Genomic DNA, 25943 nt, shown 5'->3' on the forward strand with positions numbered 1-25943 from the left:
GTTCCCCCGGCAGTCTAAGACCATAGCAGCATAACTAAGAGCTGGTCCAAGCCTGATCCAGCTCTAACTATAAGCTTTATTAAAAAGGAAAGTTTGAAGCCTACTCTTAAAAGTCAAGAGGGTGTCTGCCTCCCGGACGCTGATTGAGATTGCAGCTCAAGTATACCCACCTGACTTCCATTAATCCCAGATTGTCAAAGTTGTGATTTTGTATCAAACACTGGTCCCTTACTCTTTGTATTCTATAATAATAAAATTATTATTATTATTATTATTATTATTATTATTATTATTATTATTATTGTTATTATTATTATTATTATTATTATTATTATTATTATTATTAATAATAATAATAACATTATTATTATTATTATTTTATTATTAATAATCATAATAACATTATTATTATAGTATTATTTTATTATAACTATTAAGGAATGTAATTATTGACAGTATGTAAGAATATGTTGTGATAATCTGTACGTTGTTTGCTCGTAGGAGAGATTGGATATAATGTTTTGTTGTCTTGCAGAAATGATGTTTTGATGCAGTCTCAGTTTGTCTCAGATGTTACAGGTGCCTGCCAGTCAGTTGTTCAGCCTGGAGGATAAGACACACTGAAGTCCACAATACTCTCGCCACAATGTGGGGGGGGGGGGGGTTGCAGGTCTTAATGATGGATGGCAAAGCCCGGCTGAGCATATTGCTCCCTTAATAAAAGCTGCCCTGCAATCCACACGCAGCTAAGGGTGTATTTTCTCTCTTTGTCTCCCTCCACCCTCCTTACTCTGCCATCATTTTTAAGAGCGAAAACTGGTTAAGGTGTCAGAAAGAATGATGCCCCTCGTCAGACTGTGACTCACCTCTGAGCGGTATCCACCACTATAATCACACCAAGTGGCTCTCTGTTGGTGTGTGCATTTTTCTTTTCTGTTTTTGTTTTTACCAAGGGCCCAGAACAAACAAGAAAGACGGAGGACATCGTCAAACTTTCACCTGGTGACTTCAGATCTGAAATGATGTTTCAATCTTTATACAGCTTTTATAAGGCCGACCAGGAGACATCGCCGTCCTGACAATAACACAGCTGTTGGTCATGAAGCAGAAAGACGCTGCTCTTTAAACTCTTACATAACGTCGCTGCAGGCTCTGCTTTGAGGGTGCTGTGTTCAAACGTGTGCACAGAGGTTTCTGCTGTTTTTCACTCCATCTATTTTTAATATTTGTGTTTGGACATTGAAAGGTTGACAGCCTTCTTAAGAGCTCTGCTGATTGTGTCATTACTGACTCTGAGAACAAGCTCACACTTTAGGATATTCAAGAGACTTATATTTTGTAATTGGGCTGCATCACGGAAATAAAGAAAAACTCATAGATTAAACACACACACCACGTGTTGATAACACACTGTAAAGGAGATTACAGTGACAAGTGTGTGCATCATGGGGAGCAGAGCCGGCTCTACCCAATGTGGTGCCCTAGGCGAGATTTTAAATGGCGCCCCCCCTCCATCGGCGATTAACATGCACTTACAAAAGAAATCGAATAGCATTGCTTTTATCAATGTCTTTAATTTGTAAGGTAACATGTCACCAAATTTACATACTTAAATACAAAAAAATATGAAATAAAATATAAATACCCTAACTACACAATAAAAACTTGTAAATAAGTGAATAATAATAATAATAACAATAATAATAATAACAATAATGATAGTAATAAATTACAAATAAAACAATCAACATCAAACAATTTAAATAACCACACAGTTTGCTCACAAAAACTATATGCATAGGCTACATTTACACTCTGCAATAACTATATACAAAAACTAAATAAAATATATACAAAAGCTATAGAAAAAACCTTTCTACAACTATTTACAAAACTATGTACAAAACAGGCATTTTAGAGACCTCTAGTGGTGGATTTTAATTACTGCATCCACTACCTACTCAGCCTCCCCTCTCCTGCTACAGCCGTACTTTCCTAGCTTTTCTCCCAGCAAAGTCATCTATGACATCGTCATATGACACCTCACTGGAGACCACATGATTTATGCTGATAATTGAAAGTCCAGTGAGACGAGTTTGCATCATTGTAGACCTCAGGTATGTTTTAATGAGTTTAAGCTTAGAAAAGCTTCTTTCAGCTTTCCTTTTTTTCTTTCTTCTTTCCTGCTCTTCTTTTCTTTTTTTTCTCCCCTGTGCTCCGGACAGTTTCGGTCGTTTTGACATGTTTTCTGGGGTCACATCAATAAATTCGCCCCTACCCCCACAGAGAGCGAGCAGGTAACGATCAGCCGGAGGAGGAGGAGGAGGGGGAGGGGGAGGGGGCGGGGGGGGGGGGGGGGGGGGGGACGCCGCCGCCCCATTGCTTTACATTTGAATCAATGTGAGCTTTTCCATTTGAAGAGTTAATAGTAATAACTAGTTTTAATACAATTATATTTAAGGTATTTTTTCCCTCTTTTGTGGCGCCCCCTAGAGGCCACGGCGCCCTTAGCATTTACCTATATTGCCTATTGGAAGAGCCGGCCCTGATGGGGAGCGATGACATCACGTGATCTTATTTCATTTTACGACTTGCAGATTAAGAAAAATGGTAACTGCTGTGGAGCACCACACATCTGTAGTAATGCTGTGGAGCACCACACATCTGTAGTAATGCTGTGGAGCTCCACACATCTGTAGTAATGCTGTGGAGCACCACACATCTGTAGTAATGCTGTGGAGCACCACACATCTGTAGTACAAGCCTCATGGTTTGTAGGAAAACAAAACATGAGGCTCAGCAGGTTTGAATGAGATGGTGGTTGTTTTTATTCTGCAAAAAAAGGAGATTAAACATTAACCATAATATCTATACAGTACTATAGCATGTTGAAATCAAGGGCAACAATGTGAACTCTTGCTTGGCAACACCCAAGCGGTAACATCCGGCTGCAAAACTGAAGCCAATGCAGAAGAAAAACTGAAGTTCCTCGCATGTCCACTTGAGGCTGGCTGCAGAAGTACCCGAAACCACATACACACCCATTCAAAGAAGACCATCTTTACAGCAGAAATAAACATGTTTACAGCCTGGTTCAAAAAACAGTTTAGGTCAAAATACATAATGGACCTCATATATCAATCTGGTGAAGAAACCAGCGCAGATTTGGGTGTAGATATCAGCTTATGACAAAAAAAGTAAATGCACTACACCACCAGACCAGTAGAGGGCAGTAAAACAAAGAGGAATGCCATTCATCACAGATGACACCATAGAAGCAGACGGACAGGCAGGTATCATTATGGGCAACACAACAGTTAGCCTGTTAGCATGAAGAGACTCAGCTGGTCTGTTTTAGATGGTGTTATATTTCATCACAGATGGATTCACTGAATCAACACGTGAGAGGAGATAAGCGCGAGTAGCAAAGACGTTTCAACACGCCTTTAAAATCCTTTTGAACTCAAAAAGCCGTGGCAGAGATCGACCGGTGTTTTGGTTTAAACAGCGACCCTGTTAACTGGAGACTTTCAGCCGGATGCATCCCTCATAAACATCTTTAGACCATCATTAAATATCTGATGAGGATATTTTGAAATCTTAATAAAAACTAAACTAGTTTGCATTCCCAGGAACTCCCTCTGTGTTTCAACAGCTGTGTAAACTCCACAAACACTGACACGTTCAGCTGAAGGTCTCCAGTTTACAGGGTCACTTTTAAAACCGTAACACCGGGAGGAGAGACGCATTCACGGTGGGCTGAGAGAAGACTACTGTTACAAGCTGCTAAATCAAGAGAATCACAGCTTCTTCTTTTGAAAAGTACACACACATACAAAAAAGATAGAACAAATAAAAACTAATGAAAGAAAGAGAAATCAAGTGAGTCACAGATGTGTGTGATGTTATTGTGGACGGAGGGAGGAATAAAAACACTGAGGTTAATCTACCAATCAGACAGGTTCAGCATTGCAGGCCCCGCCCCCAGAAAGTCCCGGCAGCTTTGAAAAGTACAACCCCCCTAGCAGGGGCTTTTTAGGAGGGAGATTATCTACCCCTGAACTAAATTTAGACCCTGGGTCCAACGGTCGAAACGCATGTAGTTCAGGGGTAAAGTTATTCCGGTTGAAAAACGCCTTTAATGATCCAGTTATCAGATCTCAGCTTTGTTGTTAAGGTATAGGTGAGTAATTCAGGTGTTTTAGGCTTTTTATTCTTTAAATGTAAAAAACAGTACAAATATAAAGTATAATAGTAAAACAGTCACAGAAACATATATAATTCAAACAGTTTCTGACCATGATCACATGGGGTCTGGAAATGTGTTGGTGATTCTTCTTCTAGGCTGTTGAGTTCCTCCAAAGTCATCTTCATTAGGTACTCAGCTAGTTCCAGTATACCACAGTGCTAGTCATCTTTAAGCAAGGTTTGGATTCAGTTGCAGAAACTCAGCTTCTAACCTCATCATCCATGCACTGATCTGAGGGGGTGGGGCTGCTACGATGATGATGATGATGATGATGATGAACACTAAACCATAACAGTGTCATACCTGTTGGATCAATACTCTCTTTATATACATGTAAATACACAATGCAACAATTCTCCAAGCAGAATTCCATATTTCTATTTTTTGTATTATTTAACTTCTATTTTTATAATGTAAAAACTACCTCTGCAACTCACCACTGCACTTTATCATATTATTTTAGCCTGTACATATTAGTCATGCCTATTTGTTGTTCTTTTGTATTTATAGCTGATGTTATTGTTATTATTTTTAGTTTATTTTTTATTGTAGGTCTTATTCTTATTCTTATTCTTATGCCTTGTACAAAGAGAGCACAGTTTACTAAAGTCAAATTCCTTGTGTGTTCAAGCGTACTTGGCCAATAAAGCTGATTCTGATTCTGATGAGGCTCTGTGCTGATTGGCTGCCTGCAATTCTGAGGGGCAAGGGTGCTTACGTTACTCTACCCACCGACCAATCAATTGGTTTGATCTGAGGTGGTTGTAAGGGGAGGACAAGAGGCTGGTAGGACACTTTACTGAGCTGTATAATCATTCATGTGAAACATGAATTCAAGTTGTTGATCATGCTTTTGTGACATCATGCAGAAATTAAAATAAGAGACTAAAACAGGCTAACACCAGAGCCTTTAAGCTGTTATGAGGCTTCGACTCATGTTTTCCTTCACATTTTATCATCACCTTCAGGGCTGATACCCTGAAAACATTAAATCTAAAACTGTCATACATGACACAGGAATAAGAATAAAAAAATGTTTTCAGGGTATCATTGTGAGTTATTTTAGTCAGATCTAACATGAAGTAATGATGGGAATGTGATGTTAGTCTTACTTTGCACATTGACTCTGCTTTGTTGCATTATATGAGAAGTTCAACTGTCTAGCTACATAATAAATCACACTTAATATATGAGTTCAAGCTGCAAATCCATCATTTTCAAAAATGAAAACACTGTATACTTGTAGCGATTACTCTGATCGCCCTTCATGTTCTTCCAGCTGGCAGGTCAGTAGATGGTGCAGTTGGCAGAAGATCGTTGTGTACACAGGAAGTCACTGGTGACCTCTTTATAACCTCTGGCCTCAGTGAGACCACTTCCTGTTGAATAATTACAAGAGTGAGAGGTGTGAGGATCATCTGTTCAGTTAAAACATATGCATCCAGCAGAAATGTGCAAGAATGTCCACCCTACCATGCTGTGATTGGCTGAGGAAGCCAACAGGTCTAAACAGAGATTGAAAGTTAACCTCACATATTAACCTTCACAATGATAGTTCCAGAAATCTAATCATAAGTTTGGAGTAAAAAACAACTAGACTCGTGGAAAACTCTGTATACAGGCTGCAGTTTGGTTACATTAAGGCATGAACAGTACTTCACTTGGTCAATATGTAATTCTCTACACAAACAGGCTCTTAGTTATGCTGCTATGGGCTTATGGGGCGTTCACACCATACGCAAATAAAATCATTTGCGCGAATGAATTACATGTAAAGTCAATGTAGAGACGCAAGTAGTGGTCTGGCGGCGCAAATATATACGGGACACATTGATTATATATTGACTCTACCTGTTTTTATGGGATCAGGAATAAACAGGAGCTCACTGTGAGGACAGAGAGGGAGGAGGATGATCTGCTGAGTGGTGAAAAACTTTGTCTGTCACTTGAATCCTGCTATGGGTTTGTAGTAGGAAGTTAGCTCTGCCTCCTTTAGCATAACCAGCTTCCCCATTCAATGTCTGCGAGCTCAACCTTGTTTGATAACAACAACAATTCGCGTCTTGGGCACTCGTGTTCAAGCGAGTCATTCGCATAAAATTGAGCGAGTGAACGCAAAACATCCTCGCCTCTGTATTCGTGCAAATAGAGCGATTGATCTCGTTTGGTGTGAACGCACTGTTAGACTGACACACTGGGATCCTGTCTTTCCCTCTTTCAAAGTCAGTCAGTCAATCAGTCAATCAGTCAATCAATCAATCAATCAATCAATCAATCAATCAATCAATCAATCAATCTATCTATCTATCTTTCTATCTATCTATCTATCTATCTATCTATCTATCTATCTATCTATCTATCTATCTATCTACCTACCTACCTACCTACCTACCTACCTACCTACCTACCTACCTATCTATCTATCTATCTATCTATCTATCTATCTATCTATCTATCATTTAAACAATCAATCTTTATTTGTATAGCGCCAAATCACAACAAACATTGTCTCAAGACTCTTTTACAAACAGAGCAGGTCTAGACCACTCTATGTCAAATTATGAACAGAGACCCAACACCAAGACAGGATAAGACTCAGTCTGTCCCCACCTTAATCCACCATGAGCATTGCACCTCGCAGTATTTAGCTAGTTACAGCGGAGAGGACAAACTTCCTTTAACAGGCAGAAACCTCGAGCAGAACCAGACTCATGTTAGACAGACATCTGCCTCGACCCAGTTGGGTCTGGAAAGAGGGATAGAGGAGAGTAAGAGAGTCCATTAAAGTTACTAACCATAAACCTTTCTGGAGTCCCTGAGCTCCCTTGTCTCGTAGGTTCCTCTGGATCTCTGCTACAACTACTACTATCCGTCTTACCTCTATCATCTCTCTCTCTCTTCATCTCCCTCTATCCCTCTCTCCAACACGGTCTCAGCAGATGTGTGTCTAACATGAGTCTGGTCCTGCTGGAGGTTTCTGCCTGTTAAAGGAAGTTTGTCCTTGCCACTGTAACTTGCTAAATGCTGCAAAGTGCTCTGCTCATGGTGGATTAAGATGAGATCAGACTGAGTCCTGTCTGTAAGATGGGACTGGATCTGATCCTGTCTTGATGTTGGGTCTTTGTTAATAATAGAACATAGAGTACGGTCTAGACCTGCACTGTTTGTAAAGAGTCTGAGGAGAACGTTAGTTGGGATTTGGTGCTGTATAAATAAAGATTGATTGATTGATTGATTGATTGATTGATTGATTGATTGATTGATTGATTGATTGATTGATTGATTGATTAGGCTACAGACTGGAATATAGCTCACATGCTAAGTTGTAGATGTTTGTAATTATTCCAGTCTGATAGTGAACTGCTGTGTCGCTGATTTAATGGTGGATTGTTAAAGCGTACCTTCCATCAGGTTGTACAGGTTGCAGTAGTTTCTGCCGTGGTCTTTGATTGCATACCAGCTCTCAGAAACGGACATGGCCTATAAATGAACAATTACATATGTTAACAGGATTATATAGTTTACACCAAAAGAGACACACAGTTACATGAATGAAGACAGACTCCCCTTTGGGAAACACTTTGAAAGGAGGAAACGGATGGTGACAGAAAGAGAGATAAAGACAGCAAATATAGACGTGGTTCAGAGAGGACATAGATTCAGACTGAGAGGACTATCTATGGCTGGTTCAGTTTTCTAACATCTGTGAGATAATAAATGAGAGGAGTGTTGGAACCTACTGAAACGTGACAGCAAGTGAAGAAGTGATAGGAGACCAGCCGGAAATTGATGTCGTCCTCATATCTCTTGAAAGGAGCGGTGTGTTTGGCTGCTATAAAGTGGACAGAGGCAGACTTCAGCTGCAGAGAGAACAAAGTGTTTGATTTGAACATGAATTCATTTAAATGTTGTAGTTTCATTGACTAAGTATTAAATTACCATGTCAAAACACATGTTGGGTTTTGGTTAAACCCCAAACCAAGCTGATTGAACTGTACTTACATTATAGAAATAAATATCTAATCCACTTTATTTATATAGCACATTTAAAAAAAACAATCAAGTTTAGCAAAGTGCTGCAGAGCGAGGTAAAATAAGTTCAAACACACAGAACATGAAACACTGTCAGAAAATAAAATAGAATAAAATAAAAGAATCAGAATAAAACACTAATAGTAAAAAAAACAAAATAGTTTAACAGAAAAATATAAATAAATAATAATAAAAAAGGAATTAAAAAAAGTAAAATAAATAATAAAAACTAAAATAAAAACACTGTAAGAGCAAATAAAACTCCACTAAAAGAACAGACAGAGTCAGAGACCACACAGGGGTTAGAGCAGGGGTGTCAAACTCATTTCAGTTCAGGGGCCACATACAGCCCAAGTTGATCTGAAGTGGGCCGGACCAGTAAAATCATAACATAATAACCTATAAATAACGACAACTTTACATTTTTCCCTTTGTTTTAGTGCAAAATAGTACAAGTATGTGCTGAAAATGTAATCAACTATCTTTCTACAAAAACAGTTCTCCATGATGAGTCTCATATTGGGGCAGAACATTTTACTCTTTAAGCACTGAAACCTGCTGCAAACACACCAAACAAGTTATCAATTCACCTGACACAGAGTGTCATTTTTACTGCAAAAGAACAGAGAGATTATAATAATGAAGAAGGTAAAGTTGGCTATCCTGGACCCCTCAGCTCCGAAAGGAACTGTTTGCTTGCTGGACATTGTTGTATGCAGGGGTGTTGTGTTAGTGTAAATAGTTAGTGGATCATCTTATAGTGCTCTAAAAAGACTTAATGAATCTCAACCGGATTATGCAAACAGCAAGTCATCTATTTTCTCACTTTGAGGAAAAAGTCCCGGGAAAAAGTGCTGTTCAGGTGCGCTCCATCAGCACTATGATTGTATGCGACCCTCAGAGGACAAATTTAAAATAGTAGTTACTTTCATTGAAAATTTGCAGTTAATGTCTAATCTGTAACACTTTGCACTTTGCAAAGTCGTTCCGTGGGCCGGATTGCAACCTCTGGTGGGCCGGTTTTGGCCCGCGGGCCGCATGTTTGACACCCCTGGGTTAGAGGGTTAAAAGCCAAGGAGTAAAAATATGTTTTAAGACGGGATTTAAAAGTCCTTAATGTTGGGGACAGTCTAACATGGGGGGGGGGCAGCTGGTTCCACAGGTTGGGGGCCACTGCTGAGAAGGCACGGCCACCCCTGGTTTTCAGCCTGGTCTTAGGTACCACCTTGTGGGAGTGTGGCTTTGCAGGAGGTCGCTGATGTACTGTGGAGCTACTCCATTTAAAGGTTTAAAAACAAACAATAACATCTGAAAATGAATCCTAAAGAAACAGTGGATGGAGGAAGGATGGGGGGGTAATGCAGAGTCCAAAAACTAGACTCCGCACTATGGGACTGTGGAATGCCCTCCCGGACCACCTGAGAGCTCCCTAACCACAGACTCCTTCAAAAAGGCACTGAAAACCTTTCTGTTTCGGAGTGCATTTCCCTAGTTTTTATTTCCCTAGTTTTTTTCCTTAGTTTTTATTTCCTTAGTTTTTAACCCCCTAGTATTTATTTCCCTAGTTTTTATTTCCCTAGTTTTTTTCCTTAGTTTTTATTTCCTTAGTTTTTAACCCCCTAGTTTTTATTTCCTTAGTTTTTATTTCCATAGTTTTTAACCACCCAGTTTTATCTCCCCTAGTTTTTTTTCCCCTAGTTTTCATTTCCCTAGTTTTCATTTCCCTAGTTTTTATTTCCCTAGTTTTTATTTCCCTAGTTTTTATTTCCCTGGTTTTCATTTCCCTAGTTTTTATTTCCCTAGTTTTTATTTCCCTAGTTTTTATTTCCCTGGTTTTTATTTCCCTAGTTTTTATTTCCCTAGTTTTTATTTCCCTGGTTTTCATTTCCCTAGTTTTTATTTCCTTAGTTTTAATTTCCCTGGTTTTTATCTGCCCTTCCCTGCTTCTTTTATCTGTTTTATTTAACTACACTGATTTAAACAAGTGTCTGCATTTAACTATCTGTTTTTAACCCTGTTTTTTACTCTTGCTGTCATATTAATATGTCATGTAGCACTTTGAGATTTGTTTCAGAATGTAAAGTGCGTAATAAATAAAATGTATTATTATTATTATTATTATTATTATTATTATTATTATTATTTTTAATGTAATGTGCTCTCACTTACGGGTGCCAGTTAAAAGACGAGCAGCAGCATTGTGAACTAACTGTAGGCGTGACAGGGAGGCCTTTTTAACGCCGACATAAAGTGCGTTACAGTCGTCCAGTCAGGTCAAAATAAAAGCATTTATCACTTTCTCAAAATCAATGAAAGATTTTAGATAAAAGCCTCAAATGGAAAAAACAAGATCGGAATACAGAATTGATATATTCAACACTTTATCATTTAATTACCTACCAGTGAAAAATAATTGTAGTGGAGAAAAGTGAAAAGATAGACTTCAAAATGCATGTGATACCAAAGTAAAATCCAAATGTTCTGTCAATATTCTCCTGGTGCCACAGCAGCTGTGACATTATTAAACTCAGGAGCATCAGAGAGACTGACTCCTAAAGCTGAGGGGGGTGGTTCAGTCCAGGGTGTTTGGTTCAGTCCAGGGTGTTTGGTTCAGTCCAGGGTGTTTGGTTCAGTCCAGGGTGTTTGGTTCAGTCCATGGTGTTTGTTTCAGTCCAGGCTGTTTGGTTCAGTCTAGGGTGTTTGGTTTAGTCCAGGGTGTTTGGTTCTGTCCAGGGTGTTTGGTTCAGTCTAGGGTGTTTGGTTCAGTCAAGGGTGTTTGGTTCAGTCCAGGGTGTTTGGTTCAGTCTAGGGTGTTTGGTTCAGTCTAGGGTGTTTGGTTCAGTCCATGGTGTTTGTTTCAGTCTAGGGTGTTTGGTTCAGTCCAGGGTGTTTGGTTCAGTCCATGGTGTTTGTTTCAGTCTAGGCTGTTTGGTTCAGTCCATGGTGTTTGTTTCAGTCTAGGCTGTTTGGTTCAGTCTAGGGTGTTTGGTTTAGTCCAGGGTGTTTGGTTCTGTCCAGGGTGTTTGGTTCAGTCTAGGGTGTTTGGTTCAGTCAAGGGTGTTTGGTTCAGTCCAGGGTGTTTGGTTCAGTCTAGGGTGTTTGGTTCAGTCCAGGGTGTTTGGTTCAGTCCATGGTGTTTGTTTCAGTCTAGGCTGTTTGGTTCAGTCCATGGTGTTTGTTTCAGTCTAGGCTGTTTGGTTCAGTCTAGGGTGTTTGGTTCTGTCCAGGGTGTTTGGTTCTGTCCAGGGTGTTTGGTTCAGTCTAGGGTGTTTGGTTCAGTCAAGGGTGTTTGGTTCAGTCCAGGGTGTTTGGTTCAGTCTAGGGTGTTTGGTTCAGTCAAGGGTGTTTGGTTCAGTCCAGGGTGTTTGGTTCAGTCCATGGTGTTTGTTTCAGTCTAGGCTGTTTGGTTCAGTCCATGGTGTTTGTTTCAGTCTAGGCTGTTTGGTTCAGTCTAGGGTGTTTGGTTTAGTCCAGGGTGTTTGGTTCAGTCCATGGTGTTTGTTTCAGTCTAGGCTGTTTGGTTCAGTCTAGGGTGTTTGGTTTAGTCCAGGGTGTTTGGTTCAGTCCATGGTGTTTGTTTCAGTCTAGGCTGTTTGGTTCAGTCTAGGGTGTTTGGTTTAGTCCAGGGTGTTTGGTTCAGTCCATGGTGTTTGTTTCAGTCTAGGCTGTTTGGTTCAGTCTAGGGTGTTTGGTTCAGTCCAGGGTGTTTGGTTCAGTCCATGGTTTTTGGTTCAGTCCAGGGTGTTTGTTTCAGTCTAGGGTGTTTGGTTCAGTCTAGGGTGTTTGGTTTAGTCCATGGTGTTTGTTTCAGTCTAGGGTGTTTGGTTCAGTCTAGGGTGTTTGGTTTAGTCCAGGGTGTTTGGTTCAGTCCATGGTGTTTGTTTCAGTCTAGGGTGTTTGGTTCAGTCTAGGGTGTTTGGTTCAGTCTAGGGTGTTTGGTTCAGTCCATGGTTTCTGATTCAGTCCAGGGTGTTTGGTTCAGTCCATGGTTTTTGGTTTAATGACAACTTGAGCACACGTGTTAGCTGCTACTGTGTTATCCAGTCCACTTTTTCATTGGCTGAAAACGCACATTATTGAATTGCATATCATGTTTGAACTTCTATCTTGTTTACTTGGTTCAAGCAGACGCCTCACAGGCCCAGAGGCCGGCTTTGGATCTTAGTGTGTAATCAGTTCTCATCATAAGCTTTGTATTGTGATTATAATATCACCTGTTCCTCGAAGCCTTGCCTTTATTCACTTACACTGTGACAGCAGCGCCACTGTTTGGCCAGCAAAACGCTAATGCTAATGCTAATGCCAGCTAACATCAGAGAATAGCAGAGCTGAGGGGAAGGATAGAAGACTAACATTACTGCTCTGTAATAACAGTTTCTTGGAGCTTGCTTGCATCTCCAGAGACATGGGTGGAGACGTTTTAAGAGGAGGAAGTTGAAGCATGACAGGTCCACAACATGTCCTATATGTCATCATTTCCATTTCAAGCTCAACTCACATATGTCTGCTGACTTGTTGCTGCTATTTTTATCAATAGGCAATAATTGAATACTTCACAATAAAAAATCATCACTCTATCTTCAGCCACTTTCAGGGTTCCAGCTTTATCGGACCAACCCTAACTTAGATCAGCTCACTGTAGACACCTTGAGTATTTGAAGTTATATAGAGTTTGAGTTTTTCTCAGGGGGCGTGGCCTCAGCTGCAGATCAAAGTTTGTTGTTTTCTGGCCATTTGCCATAAACCAGAAAAGCCTTGTAACCCTTAATGTACTGTGCTGTCATGCTTATAATTATCATATTATCTCTGCTCACATGTTTACATTAAAGATGAGGGTCTATCCCTTAATACAGGGGTGTCCAAACTTTTTTCAAAGAGGGCCACTTTTGATGTTGTCAGACTGCCTCAGGGCCAGCGGCTCCTACCGAGACTTAGGCATCATAAAAGTTATATATGAAATCTCCATTTGATAACAATTATTTTAATTTTTTTCTCAATACATCAGTAAATAGGTAGTCCTCAGTTCTCCACAAGCCATGTATACATTAGCAAACTTTATCTTCTGGAGGAAAATGTTCGGGCAGTGTGAGAAAAATATTGTATCATTATTTTTCTATGGCAGGATCACGATCTGGATTTCATCACACTTCTTTTTCATGTTGTTTTTAAGACTTTTCTGACCAGCAGACAACATTTTAAGGACAAAATAATTATTTTCCTGAGTTCTGTTTTAAGTTTAGTTTTATGCACCAAATTTGGCCTTTTCTGCACAATTTCATAATTTTGGTCTTGTCTTGTGTCCTCTTTTGTGTCTTCTGTACTTTTAGTGTTCATCAAGAACATTTTCACATCATGATAAAAACATTAAGTTGAAAACCTGTCAACTTTAAGAGTTCTTGTGTTTCTTCATAATTGCCGTCTTGCAGAATTCCCAGAGCTTTGGCTTTATACAAGTAGTCCATATGAAGCTTTTTGAGACGTTTCTGGATTGACTTTAGTTTTGTGTGTGCGCTTGAAAGAAACTACAAATGTACAGATGATTCAGAATGTGATTCATTTCTGTGCTATAAATAACACGTTTTAATATGGAAGCTTGGGGCCATAAATAAATGGACCTTGGGCCGCAATTGGCCCCCGGGCCGCACTTTGGACACCCCTGCCTTAATACATCTACATGACAACGTTTCACCTAAAGTAACACTACCACCTAATGGACAGAGGCAGAACTACATCTTACAAACAATGACCAATCAGCTCCAGGTTTCAGTGGTTGGATGTCAGTCCCAGCCATAGACTGTATAAATAATGGACGGAATCTCCGTGAGGTCACCCATCTGTTTCTGAAGCCTCCTAGCCAACAGCTACAGTGTTCCCGCCTGTCAATCAAGTCAGCTGAGCCTCTCATTGGAAGACTCGTAATCTCAATATCTTTGAAATTGCGCGTTATGAAAAAATTCATCAACCCGTACAGTGTGTGCCGATCAAGAAATGAGCTATCCAGACTACACTCATCTTTTGTACCAGGCTGTAAACATGTTTCTTTCTGCTGTAAAGATCGTCTTTTTTGAATTGGTGTGTACGTGGTTTCTGGTACTTCCATAGCCAGCCTCAAGCGGACACTCGAGCAGTTTTTAGCACTTCCTCATTGGCTTCAATTCCCGCTTGGGTAAAAGCGCCACCTACTGGACACAAGCTGTACTGCTTCTCATAAACTTTGTTCAACTTGGCTCAAGTGTTATGCACTTCATGAATGTGCTGTTATGAACAGATCTATGGGTGATAACTTGGTCTTATTCTTAGCACCAGCTACTGTTAAAGACACTACAACCTCTCATATACAGTGTTCTATATGCTTAACATTTTACAAGTATTCTGACAGTCTATGCTTAAACACATCTATAAATTTAGGTCATGGTGCAGAGTCACAAGATGCTTCTGCTTGGTATTCTGTGGCTGCAACATGTTCCAGGTGCACCGTTGTGAAGGCCCGTTAATTGCTGCTTGTTGCTTTAATTATGAATTAATGCTGTGTGCACATATTTGACAAAATCTGAACCAAAGATGTCAACTCTACTGGTGGAAGATAAGGTAAAGTTGAGGTATTATTATTTGGTCAGAATGGATTCATCCTCTTGGCCATGTGAAGGTCTGTAAAAAAATGTGTAAAAAACTAAAAGTTATTTCCATAAGGACCAAAACGGTGGATTAAGGTTGATAGGACAAAGCTGCTAGATTTACTAAAATACATACAGGTTCATTTCCACTGTGTTCAACAGTTTTATGTGCATTTGCAGTCTTCTAAGGTATGAAATCACACACACAAACACACACACACACACCTTGTACAGGCACTTCTGTCCTCCCATGGTGCAGCCACTCATGGTTCTCCACTTCTTAATCTGAGAGACGAGGGATTCATAAACCGTTTGGCATGGGATCCCAAAGTACCTGCAGAAACAAACACATCACTGAAGGAGGTTCTGAGCTCTCTGGTAGTTCTGAGACAACCAGAGTTTGTTATTTTCAATGAAATGGTGCCATCTAGTGGACATTTGGTGTAGCTATGAGTACGACTGATATATAAGGTTTTAAAAAGCGTCTTCATGTGAATGCTCGTGTTACAGCAGTATTTAAGAGTCAGCATTACTTAGCTATTTGTGCTACCATTAGAGCTTTGAATTGAGTATTTCACTTTTAACTGGACCCAAAGATCACACACATTAAACACAAAATATAGGATCATTGGCACAGTCTTATCTTAGTCACATAATAATAATAATAATAATAATAACAACAACAACTTTATTTATATAGGACATTTCAAAACAAATGTTTACAAAGTGCTTTGACAAACAAAGCATGGTTTGAATAACAAAGTAAACCTTTGACAGACAGGGAGGAGGAATTTTAACAAAACAGAATACAACGAGAGGTTAAAAAGAACACATGTAAATTAAACAGAATAAAGTGGTGAGACAAAAGACCAACAAATCATTGTTTAAGAGGTTTTAATAAATAAAATAAATAAATAAAATTAATAAAAATTAATAAATAAATAGAAAAAACGTGTACAAATTATTGAATAAAAATTAATAAATACACAAAAATGAGTAAATAGAAATAAATAAATAGAAATAAATAAATAAAATAAATAAATAAAATAAATAAATAAACAAATACAATAAATAAATACAATTAAAAATGATAAATACAATACATTAAATTAAATTACAAATACATTAAATAAAAAAATAATAAATAAATAAATGAATGAGTAAATAAATAATTAATAAATAAAAGGACAATTAAAGAGGTTTTCAGAATGAGATGACGACATCACATCAGAAAAATTAGACAAAGTGAAAAGGATAATTTAGGAACATTAAAATAATAAATGAAATATATATATATATATGTATATATATATGTATATATATAGGTATATATATATATATGTATATGTATATGTATATATATATATATATATATATATATATATATATATATTAAAACAAATAATAACCAAATAAAATAATCAAATAAAATGTAAAACCATTGATTAGTTGGATAAAAGGTAAAAATAAAAATATAATAGAGGTAAAAGCAGTTAGAAGGATAAAGTCACATAAAAGCAAATTTTGACCTTTTTTTTCTCTCTATAGTAGGCAATTCAAAAAAGTTTTAAACAACATTAATCAATTAACAGTGAGACTAGGAGACACAAAGGCCTTTTATCATGAGGAATACTGTCCCTGTCCAGACAAACTCAGGCCTTGTTGTAGCTCAGCTGAAGGACTGAAATGACCTCTCCATGGCACACGCTCTGAGGTTAGACCAGCATGTTCTTTAAGTACAGCTGACACAATAATCAAGCCATGTTGCTTTCAAACAAAGTCCCACATATGCATGATGGTTTTGACACTATTTGTGTTTAATAGAAAATAACTTAGAATAGAATGCCATGTAACACATTACAACACAAGTCTAGCCTTATGAAGGTTCACCTGACATCAAAAGAATCAGAATATAAGGTATTCAATAAATTCTTGCCTGTAACAGATGTTTTAAGTCCAACACTAACCTTCAGTATTTCTCAGAGTGCTGCGATGCCACAAGCTTCAGTCATTACTATGAAAACAAAAACACAACATATTTTATGAAACGAATGAAAGCATACCATTCAGCTTTGCACTGGGCATGGAGAGGTCCTGCACAACAAAGCTCCAAGGTGCCAGCTGCCAGGATTATCGTAAAGAGCCATGGATTCATTCTGCTCCGATCACACAGTTAACTCTGGACTGAACACTCAACAAAGAACAATCAGCTCCACTGATGAAGAGACATAAAACCAGGACTGAGAGGATCAAAATCACAGGATGATCATGTGCTTTTTGAAAAGGAAACACAGTAAATCTAATTTAGTTGTGAGGAGGAGGCTTTAAAGAGGAGCTGCAGGGTTATCTGGTCTAGAGAGACGCCTAGAGGAAGTCTGTGAGAGAGAGCAGAGGAGAAGCACACGCCTCCATGCCTCTGCTCTGAAGACAGGTCTGTGACGGTTTCAAACAGATGACTAAAGTTTCAGCATGGCCAGCTGGGCTCTGTCTGAGAAGATCTTCAACAAAGAAAGGATGAAGAAACGTAACTCTAATCTTTCTTCATATAGCACCAAATCCCAACAAACGTTCTCCTCAGACTCTTTCCAAAAACAGCAGGTCCAGACCGTACTCTCTGTTCTATTATTAACAAAGACCCAACATGCAACAGGGACACAGGGACACAGGGACACAGGAAAACAGATACAAAGGAACACATGAACACAGAGACACAGGGACACAGGGACACAGAGACACAGGGACACAGGGAAAAAGTCAATCGATCAATATTTATTTGTATAGCGCCAAATCACAACAAACATTATCTCAAGACTCTTTTACAAACAGAGCAGGTCTAGATCACTCTATGTCAAATTATGAACAGAGACCCAACACCAAGACAGGATAAGACTCAGTCAGCATTGCACCTCACAGTATTTAGCTAGTTACAGTAGAGAGGAAAAACTTCCTTTTAACAGGCAGAAACCTCGAGCAGAACCAGACTGTTGTTAGACAGCCATCTGCCTCGACTGAGTTGGGTCTGGAAAGAGGGATAGAGGAGAATAAGAGAGAGAGGGAGCGGTGATAGTGATGAGACGAGTAGTAGAAGCTGTTGCCGCTGGACTCCAGCACGTCCGTATCAGCTGGAGTCTGGAACGTCCACAGCAGGAGGACGTCTACGGCAGCTCAGAGGAACCTACGAGACAAGGGAGCACAAGGAACAAAGGGACAGTGGAACACAGAAACAGAAGAACTCAGGGCCAGAAGAACACAAGGACATTGGAACACAGGGACAATGGAAAAAAGGGATGCAGGGACACAGGGATACTGGATCACAGGAACAAAGGATCAAAGGAACGCTGGAAAACAAGGACACAGGGAAACTGGAACACTGGGACAATGGAAAAAAGGGACACAAGTACACAGGGACACTGGAAAACAAGGACACTGGAACACAGGGACACTGGAATACAGGGACAATGGAAAAAAGGGATGCAGGGACACAGGGACACTGGAAAACAAGGACACTGGAAAACAAGGACACTGGAATACAGGGACAATGGAAAAAAGGAATGCAGGGACACAGGGATACTGGAACACAGGAACAAAGGATCAAAGGAACGCTGGGGAAAAAAAGGACACAGGGAAACTGGAACACTGGGACAATGGGAAAAAGGGACACAAGGACACAGCGAGGCTGGGACACAGGGACACTGGAAAACAAGGACACTGGAACACAGGGACACTGGAATACAGGGAAATGGGAACAAAGGGACTCAGGAAAACAGAAACACTGGAATACAGGGACAATGGAAAAAGGGATGCAGGGACACAGGGACACTGGAAAACAAGGACACTGGAACACAGGGACAATGGAAAAAAGGGATGCAGGGACACAGGGATACTGGAACACAGGAACAAAGGATCAAAGGAACGCTGGGAAAAAAAGACACAGGGAAACTGGAACACTGGGACAATGGAAAAAGGGACACAAGGACACAGGGACACAGCGCAGGGGACACAGGGACACTGGAAAACAGGGACACTGGAACACAGGGACAGAGAGGGAAACACAGGGACACTGGAATACAGGGACACAGGGACACAGAGGGAAACTGGAACACAAGGACAGAGGAAAGCTGGAACACAGAAACACAGGAACACAGGGAAACGTGAAGACAGGGACTTAGGAACACAGAGACACAGGAACACAGGGACACAGGAACACAGGGACACTGGAACACATGACCACAAGGACACTGGAACAAAGGGACACTGGAATACAGGGACAATGGAAAAAAGGATGCAGGGACAAAGGGATAGTGGATAAAAGGAACAAAGGATCAAAGGAATGCTGGAAAAAAAGGACACAGGGAAACTGGAACACTGGGACAATGGAAAAAAGGGACACAAGGACACAGGGACACTGGAAAACAAGGACACTGGAACACAGGGACACTGGAATACAGGGACAAATGGAATACAGGGACAATGAAAAAAAAGGGATGTAGGAACACAGGGATACTGGAACACAAGGAAATAGGTAAGCTGTAACAAAGAAACACAGTGACACAGGAGCACAAGGACACAGGGATACTGGAACACAAGGAAAGAGGAAAGCTGTAACACAGAAACACAGGGAAATGTGAACACAGGGACTCAGGAACACAGAGACACAGGAACACAGGGACACAGGAACACAGGGAGAAAGGAACAAAGAAACACGGTGAAACAGGAGCACAAGGACACAGGGATACTGGAACAGGGGGCCCCGGAACACAGGGACTGAGAAATACAGGGACAATGGAAAAAAGGGACACAAGGACACAGGGACAATGGAAAACAAGGACTATGGAACAAAGGGACACTGGAATACAGGGACAATGGAAAAAAGGGATGCAGGGACACAGGGACACTGGAAAAAAAGGACACTGGAACACAGGGAAACTGGAACACTGGGACAATGGAAAAAAGGGACACAAGGACACAGGGACACAGCGACGCTGGGACACAGGGACACTGGAAAACAAGGACACTGGAACACAGGGACACTGGAAAACAAGGACACTGGAACACAGGGACACTGGAATACAGGGAAACGGGAACAAAGGGACTCAGGAACAGAAACACTGGAATACAGGGACAATGGAAAACAAGGACACTGGAACACAGGGACAATGGAATACAGGGACAATGGAAAAAAGGGATGCAGGGACACAGGGATACTGGAACACAGGAACAAAGGATCAAAGGAACGCTGGAAAATAAGGACACAGGGAAACTGGAACACTGGGACAATGGAAAAAGGGACACAAGGACACAGGGACACAGCGCAGGGGACACAGGGACACTGGAAAAAAGGGACATTGGAACACAGGGACAGAGAGGGAAACACAGGGACACTGGAATACAGGGAGACAGGGACACAGAGGTAAACTGGAACACAAGGACAGAGGAAAGCTGGAACAAAGAAAAACATTAACACAGGGAAACGTGAACACAGGGACTCAGGAACACTGAGACACAGGAACACAGGGACACAGGAACACAGGGACACTGGAACACAGGTACACTGGAACACAGGGACAAATGGAATACAGGGACAATGGAAAAAAGGGATGTAGGAACACAGGGATACTGGAACACAGGAATGAAGGATCAAAGGAACGCTGGAAAAAAAGGACACGGGGAAACTGGAACACTGGGACAATGGAAAAAAGGGATGCAGGGACACAGGGACACTGGAAAACAAGGACACTGGAAGACAGGGACAATGGAATACAGGGAAAATGGAAAAAAGGGATGCAGGGACACAGGGATACTGGAACACAGGAACAAAAAATCAGAGGAACGCTGGGGAAAAAAAGGACACAGGGAAAGTGGAACACTGGGACAATGGAAAAAAGGGACACCAGGACACAGGGACACAGCGACGCTGGGAAAAAGGGACAATGGAAAACAAGGACACTGGAACACAGGGACACTGGAATACAGGGAAACAGGAACAAAGGGACTCAGGAATACAGAAACACTGGAATACAGGGACAATGGAAAAAAGGGATGCAGGGACACAGGGACACTGGAAAACAAGGACACTGGAACACAGGGACAATGGAAAAAAGGGATGCAGGGACACAGGGATACTGGAACAAAGGATAAAAGGAACGATGGGAAAAAAAGACAGGGAAACTGGAACACTGGGACAATGGAAAAAGGGACACAAGGACACAGGGACACAGCGCAGGGGACACAGGGACACTGGAAAACAGGGACACTGGAACACAGGGACAGAGAGGGAAATACAGGGACACTGGAATACAGGGACACAGGGACACAGAGGGAAACTGGAACACAAGGAAAGAGGAAAGCTGGAACACAGAAACACAGGAACACTGGGAAACGTGAAGACAGGGACTCAGGAACACAGAGACACAGTATCACAGGGACACAGAAACACAGGGGCACTGGAACACATGACCACAAGGACACTGGAACAAAGGGACACTGGAACACAGGGAGAAAGGAACAAAGAAACACGGCGACACAGGAGCACAAGGACACAGGGACACTGGAACAGGGGGCCCCGGAACACAGGGACGGAGAAATACAGGGACAATGGAAAAAAGGGACACAAGGACACAGGGACACAGCGACGCTGGGACACAGGGACAATGGAAAACAAGGACACTGGAACACAGGGAGACGGGAACAAAGGGACTCAGGAACACAGAAACACTGGAACACAGGGAAACTGGAACACTGGGACAATGGAAAAAGGGACACAAGGACACAGGGACACAACGCAGGGGACACAAGGACACTGGAAAACAGGGACACTGGAACACAGGGACACAGGAATACAGGGACACAGGGACACTGGAACACATGACCACAAGGACACTGGAACAAAGGGACACAGCGCAGGGGACACAGGGACACTGGAAAACAGGGACACTGGAACGAAGGGACAGAGAGGGAAACACAGGGACACTGGAATACAGGGACACAGGGACACTGGAACACATGACCACAAGGACACTGGAACAAAGGGACACTGGAACAAAGGGAGAAAGGAACAAAGAAACACAGTGACACAGGAGCACAAGGACACAGGGACACTGGAACACAGGGAAACTGGAACACTGGGACAATGGAAAAAGGGACACAAGGACACAGGGACACAACGCAGGGGACACAAGGACACTGGAAAACAGGGACACTGGAACACAGGGACACAGGAATACAGGGACACAGGGACACTGGAACACATGACCACAAGGACACTGGAACAAAGGGACACTGGAACACAGGGAGAAAGGAACAAAGAAACACAGTGACACAGGAGCACAAGGACACAGGGACACTGGAACAGGGGGCCCGGAACACAGGGAAAAAGGCACACAGGGACACTGGAACAAAGGGACACTGGAGCAAAGGGACACTGGTACACATGTACACTGGAAAACAGGGATACAGGGATACAAGGACACTGGAATACAGGGAAACGGAAACAAAGGGACTTAGGAACACAGAAATACTGGAACACAGGGACACAGGGAAACTGGAACAGTGGGACAATGGAAAAAGGGACACAAGGACACAGGGACACAGCGCAGGGGACACAGGGACACTGGAAAACAGGGACACTGGAACGAAGGGAAAGAGAGGGAAACACAGGGACACTGGAATACAGGGACACAGGGACACTGGAACACATGACCACAAGGACACTGGAACAAAGGGACACTGGAACACAGGGAGAAAGGAACAAAGAAACACAGTGACACAGGAGCACAAGGACACAGGGACACTGGAACAGGGGGCCCCGGAACACAGGGACTGAGAAATACAGGGACACTGGAACAAAGGGACACCGGAACACAGGGACACAGGAACACAGGGACACTGGAAAACAGGAACACAGGGACACAGGAACACAGGGAGAAAGAAACAAAGAAACACAGTGACACAGGAGCACAAGGACACAGGGACACTGGAACAGAGGGCCCGGAACACAGGGAAAAAGGCACACAGGGACACTGGAACAAAGGGACACTGGAACAAAGGGAAACTGGTACACAGGCACACTGGAAAACAGGGATACAGGGATACAGGGACACTGGAATACAGGGAAACGGAAACAAAGGGACTTAGGAACACAGAAATACTGGAACACAGGGACACAGGGAAACTGGAACAGTGGGACAATGGAAAAAGGGGCACAGGGACACAGCGCAGGGGACACAGGGACACTGGAAAACAGGGACACTGGAACGAAGGGACAGAGAGGGAAACACAGGGACACTGGAATACAGGGACACAGAGGGAAACTGGAACACAAGGACAGAGGAAAGCTGGAACACAGAAACACTGGAACAAAGGGACACAGGGAAACTGGAACACTGGGACAATGGAAAAAGGGACACAAGGACACAGGCACAAAGGAACACAGGGACACTGGAAAACAGGAACACAGGGACACTGGAAAAGAGGGACACAGGAACACAGGGAGAAAGAAACAAAGAAACACGGTGACACAGGAGCACAAGGACACAGGGACACTGGAACAGGGGGCCCCGGAACACAGGGACTGAGAAATACAGGGACACTGGAACAAAGGGACACTGGAACAAAGGGACACTGGAACAAAGGGACAGTGGTACACATGCACACTGGAAAATAGGGACATGTAAAAAGAGGGATACAGGGTCACAGGAATAAGGGTACACTGGAACACAGGGACATTGGAACACTGGGACACTGAAACACAAGGCCACTGGAACACAGGGAAACTGGAAAACTGGGACAAAGGAACACAAGGAGAAAGGAACGCAGGAACACAGTGAAACAGGAACGCTGGGACACAGAATCAAAGGTACAAAGAGACACAGGTCACACAGGGACACTGGAACAGAGGGACACTGAAACATAGGGACACTGGAACAGAGGAATGCTTGACAAAAGGGACAAAGGAAACCAGGGACACAGGAAAACAGGGTTACAGGGAAACTAGAAAAGAGGAACACTGGAACACAGGGACAAAGGGACAAAGGAAAACAGGGACACAGGAAAACAGGGACACAGGAAAACAGGGTTACAGGGAAACTGAAACACAGGGAAAAAGGGAAAAGGGGACACAGGGACAAAGGCACACAGGGAAACTGGAACAAAGGGACAATGTAAAAAGGGACATAAGGACACAGGGACACAGCACAGGGGACACAAGGACACTGGAAAAGAGGGACACTGTAAACACAGGGAAACTGGAATACAGGGACACAGGGACACAGAGGGAAACACAGGGACATTGGAATACAGGGACACAGAGGGAAACACAGAGACACTGGAATACAGGGACAAAGAGGGAAACTGGAGAAAGAAACACGGTGACACAGGAGCACAAGGACACAGGGACACTGGAACAGGGGGCCCCGGAACACAGGGAAAAAGGCACACAGGGACACTGGAACAAAGGGACACTGGAACAAAGGGAAACTGGTACACAGGCACACTGGAAAACAGGGACATGAGAAAACAGGGATACAGGGATACAGGGACACAGCGACGCTGGGACACAGGGACACTGGAATACAGGGAAACGGGAACAAAGGGACTTAGGAACACAGAAATCCTGGAACAGAGGGACACAGGGACACAGGGAAACTGGAACACTGGGACAGTGGAAAAAGGGACACAAGGACACAGGCACACAGGGACACTGGAAAACAGGAACACTGGAAAAGAGGGACACAGGAACACAGGGAGAAAGAAACAAAGAAACACGGTGACACAGGAGCACAAGGACACAGGGACACTGGAACAGGGGTCCCCGGAACACAGGGAAAAAGGCACACGGGGACACTGGAACAAAGGGACACTGGAACAAAGGGAAACTGGTACACAGGCACACTGGAAAACAGGGACATGGGAAAACAGGGATACAGGAATACAGGGAAACAGGGACACAGGAACACAGGGACACTGGGAAACTGGAAAAGTGGAAAACAGGGACACTGGAACATAGGGGGAAAGGACAAAGGAACACAGGGAAACAGGTACACAGGAATACAGGGTCACTGGAACACAGGGGCACAGTGACACAGGAACACAGGAACACTGGGAGAAAGGAGCACCGGAACAAGGGGACACTGGAACACAGGGACATTGGAACACTGGGACCCTGAAACCCAATGACATTGGAACACAGGGACACTGGAAAACTGGGACAAAGGAACACAGGGGGAAAGGAACGCAAGAACACAGTGAAACAGGAACGCTGGGACACAGAAACACAGGTACAAAGGGACACAAGAATACAGGGACACTGGAAAAGAGGGACACTGAAACACAGGAACACTGAAACATAGGGACACTGGAAAAGAGGAATGCTGGACAACAGGGACGAAGGAAAACAGGGACACAGGTAAACAGGGATACAGGGAAACTAGAAAAGAGGAACACAGGATAACAGGGAGAAAGGATCAAAGAAACACTGTGACACAGGACACAGGGACAATGGAACGGGGGGCCAAGGAACACAAGGAGTGAGAAATACAGGGGCACTGGAACAAAGGGACACTGGTGCACAGGCACACTGGAAAACAGGAACATGGGAAAACAAGGACACAGGGACACAGGAACACAGGAACACTGGAATACAGGGACACAGGAAAACAGGAACACAGGAAAAAAAGGAAACTGAAACACACGGACACTGGGGCACAGTGACACAGGAACACAGGAACACTGGGAGAAATAAAACACAGGAGCACGGTGACACAGGAACACGGTGACACAGGAACACTGGGAGAAAGAAACCCAGGAATAAGGGGACACTGGAATACAGGGATATTGGAACATTGTGACCAACAGGAAAAACAGGAAAAAGGGAAACTGGAACACAGGGACAAACGGAAAAGTGGGAACACAGGGACAAAGGCACACAGGGAAAATGGAACAAAGGAATCACAGGCAGGATCACAGACAGGAAAACAGGTACACAGCAAAAGAGGGACACAGGGTCACAGGGAGAAAGGAACAAAGAAACACAGTGACACAGGAGCACAAGG

General features: G+C 42.4%; 1 protein-coding gene across 3 annotated transcripts in view; it reads right to left on the reverse strand.

Moving 5' to 3' along the window:
• Positions 1 to 4191: 4191 nt before the first annotated feature.
• LOC117828611 overlaps positions 4192 to 25943 on the reverse strand; it is a 44845-nt gene continuing 23093 nt past the window's right edge. Inside the window, exons 1-6 of one of the 3 annotated variants that reach the window (XM_034705790.1) lie at positions 16959 to 17271; positions 15121 to 15229; positions 7990 to 8109; positions 7651 to 7729; positions 5490 to 5628; positions 4192 to 4552 (exon numbers count right to left, since the gene is read on the reverse strand). In XM_034705790.1, the coding sequence (XP_034561681.1) occupies positions 5537 to 5628; positions 7651 to 7729; positions 7990 to 8109; positions 15121 to 15229; positions 16959 to 17050 (492 nt within the window). In that variant the 5' untranslated portion in view covers positions 17051 to 17271 and the 3' untranslated portion in view covers positions 4192 to 4552; positions 5490 to 5536. Of the gene's footprint in view, positions 4553 to 5489; positions 5629 to 7650; positions 7730 to 7989; positions 8110 to 15120; positions 15230 to 16862; positions 17272 to 25943 lie in introns of those variants that run through there. The other 2 variants (XM_034705791.1, XM_034705792.1) reach the window with 2 other exon arrangements.

This window comes from Notolabrus celidotus, chromosome 17, assembly GCF_009762535.1.
Source record: "Notolabrus celidotus isolate fNotCel1 chromosome 17, fNotCel1.pri, whole genome shotgun sequence".
Taxonomy (NCBI): domain Eukaryota; kingdom Metazoa; phylum Chordata; class Actinopteri; order Labriformes; family Labridae; genus Notolabrus; species Notolabrus celidotus.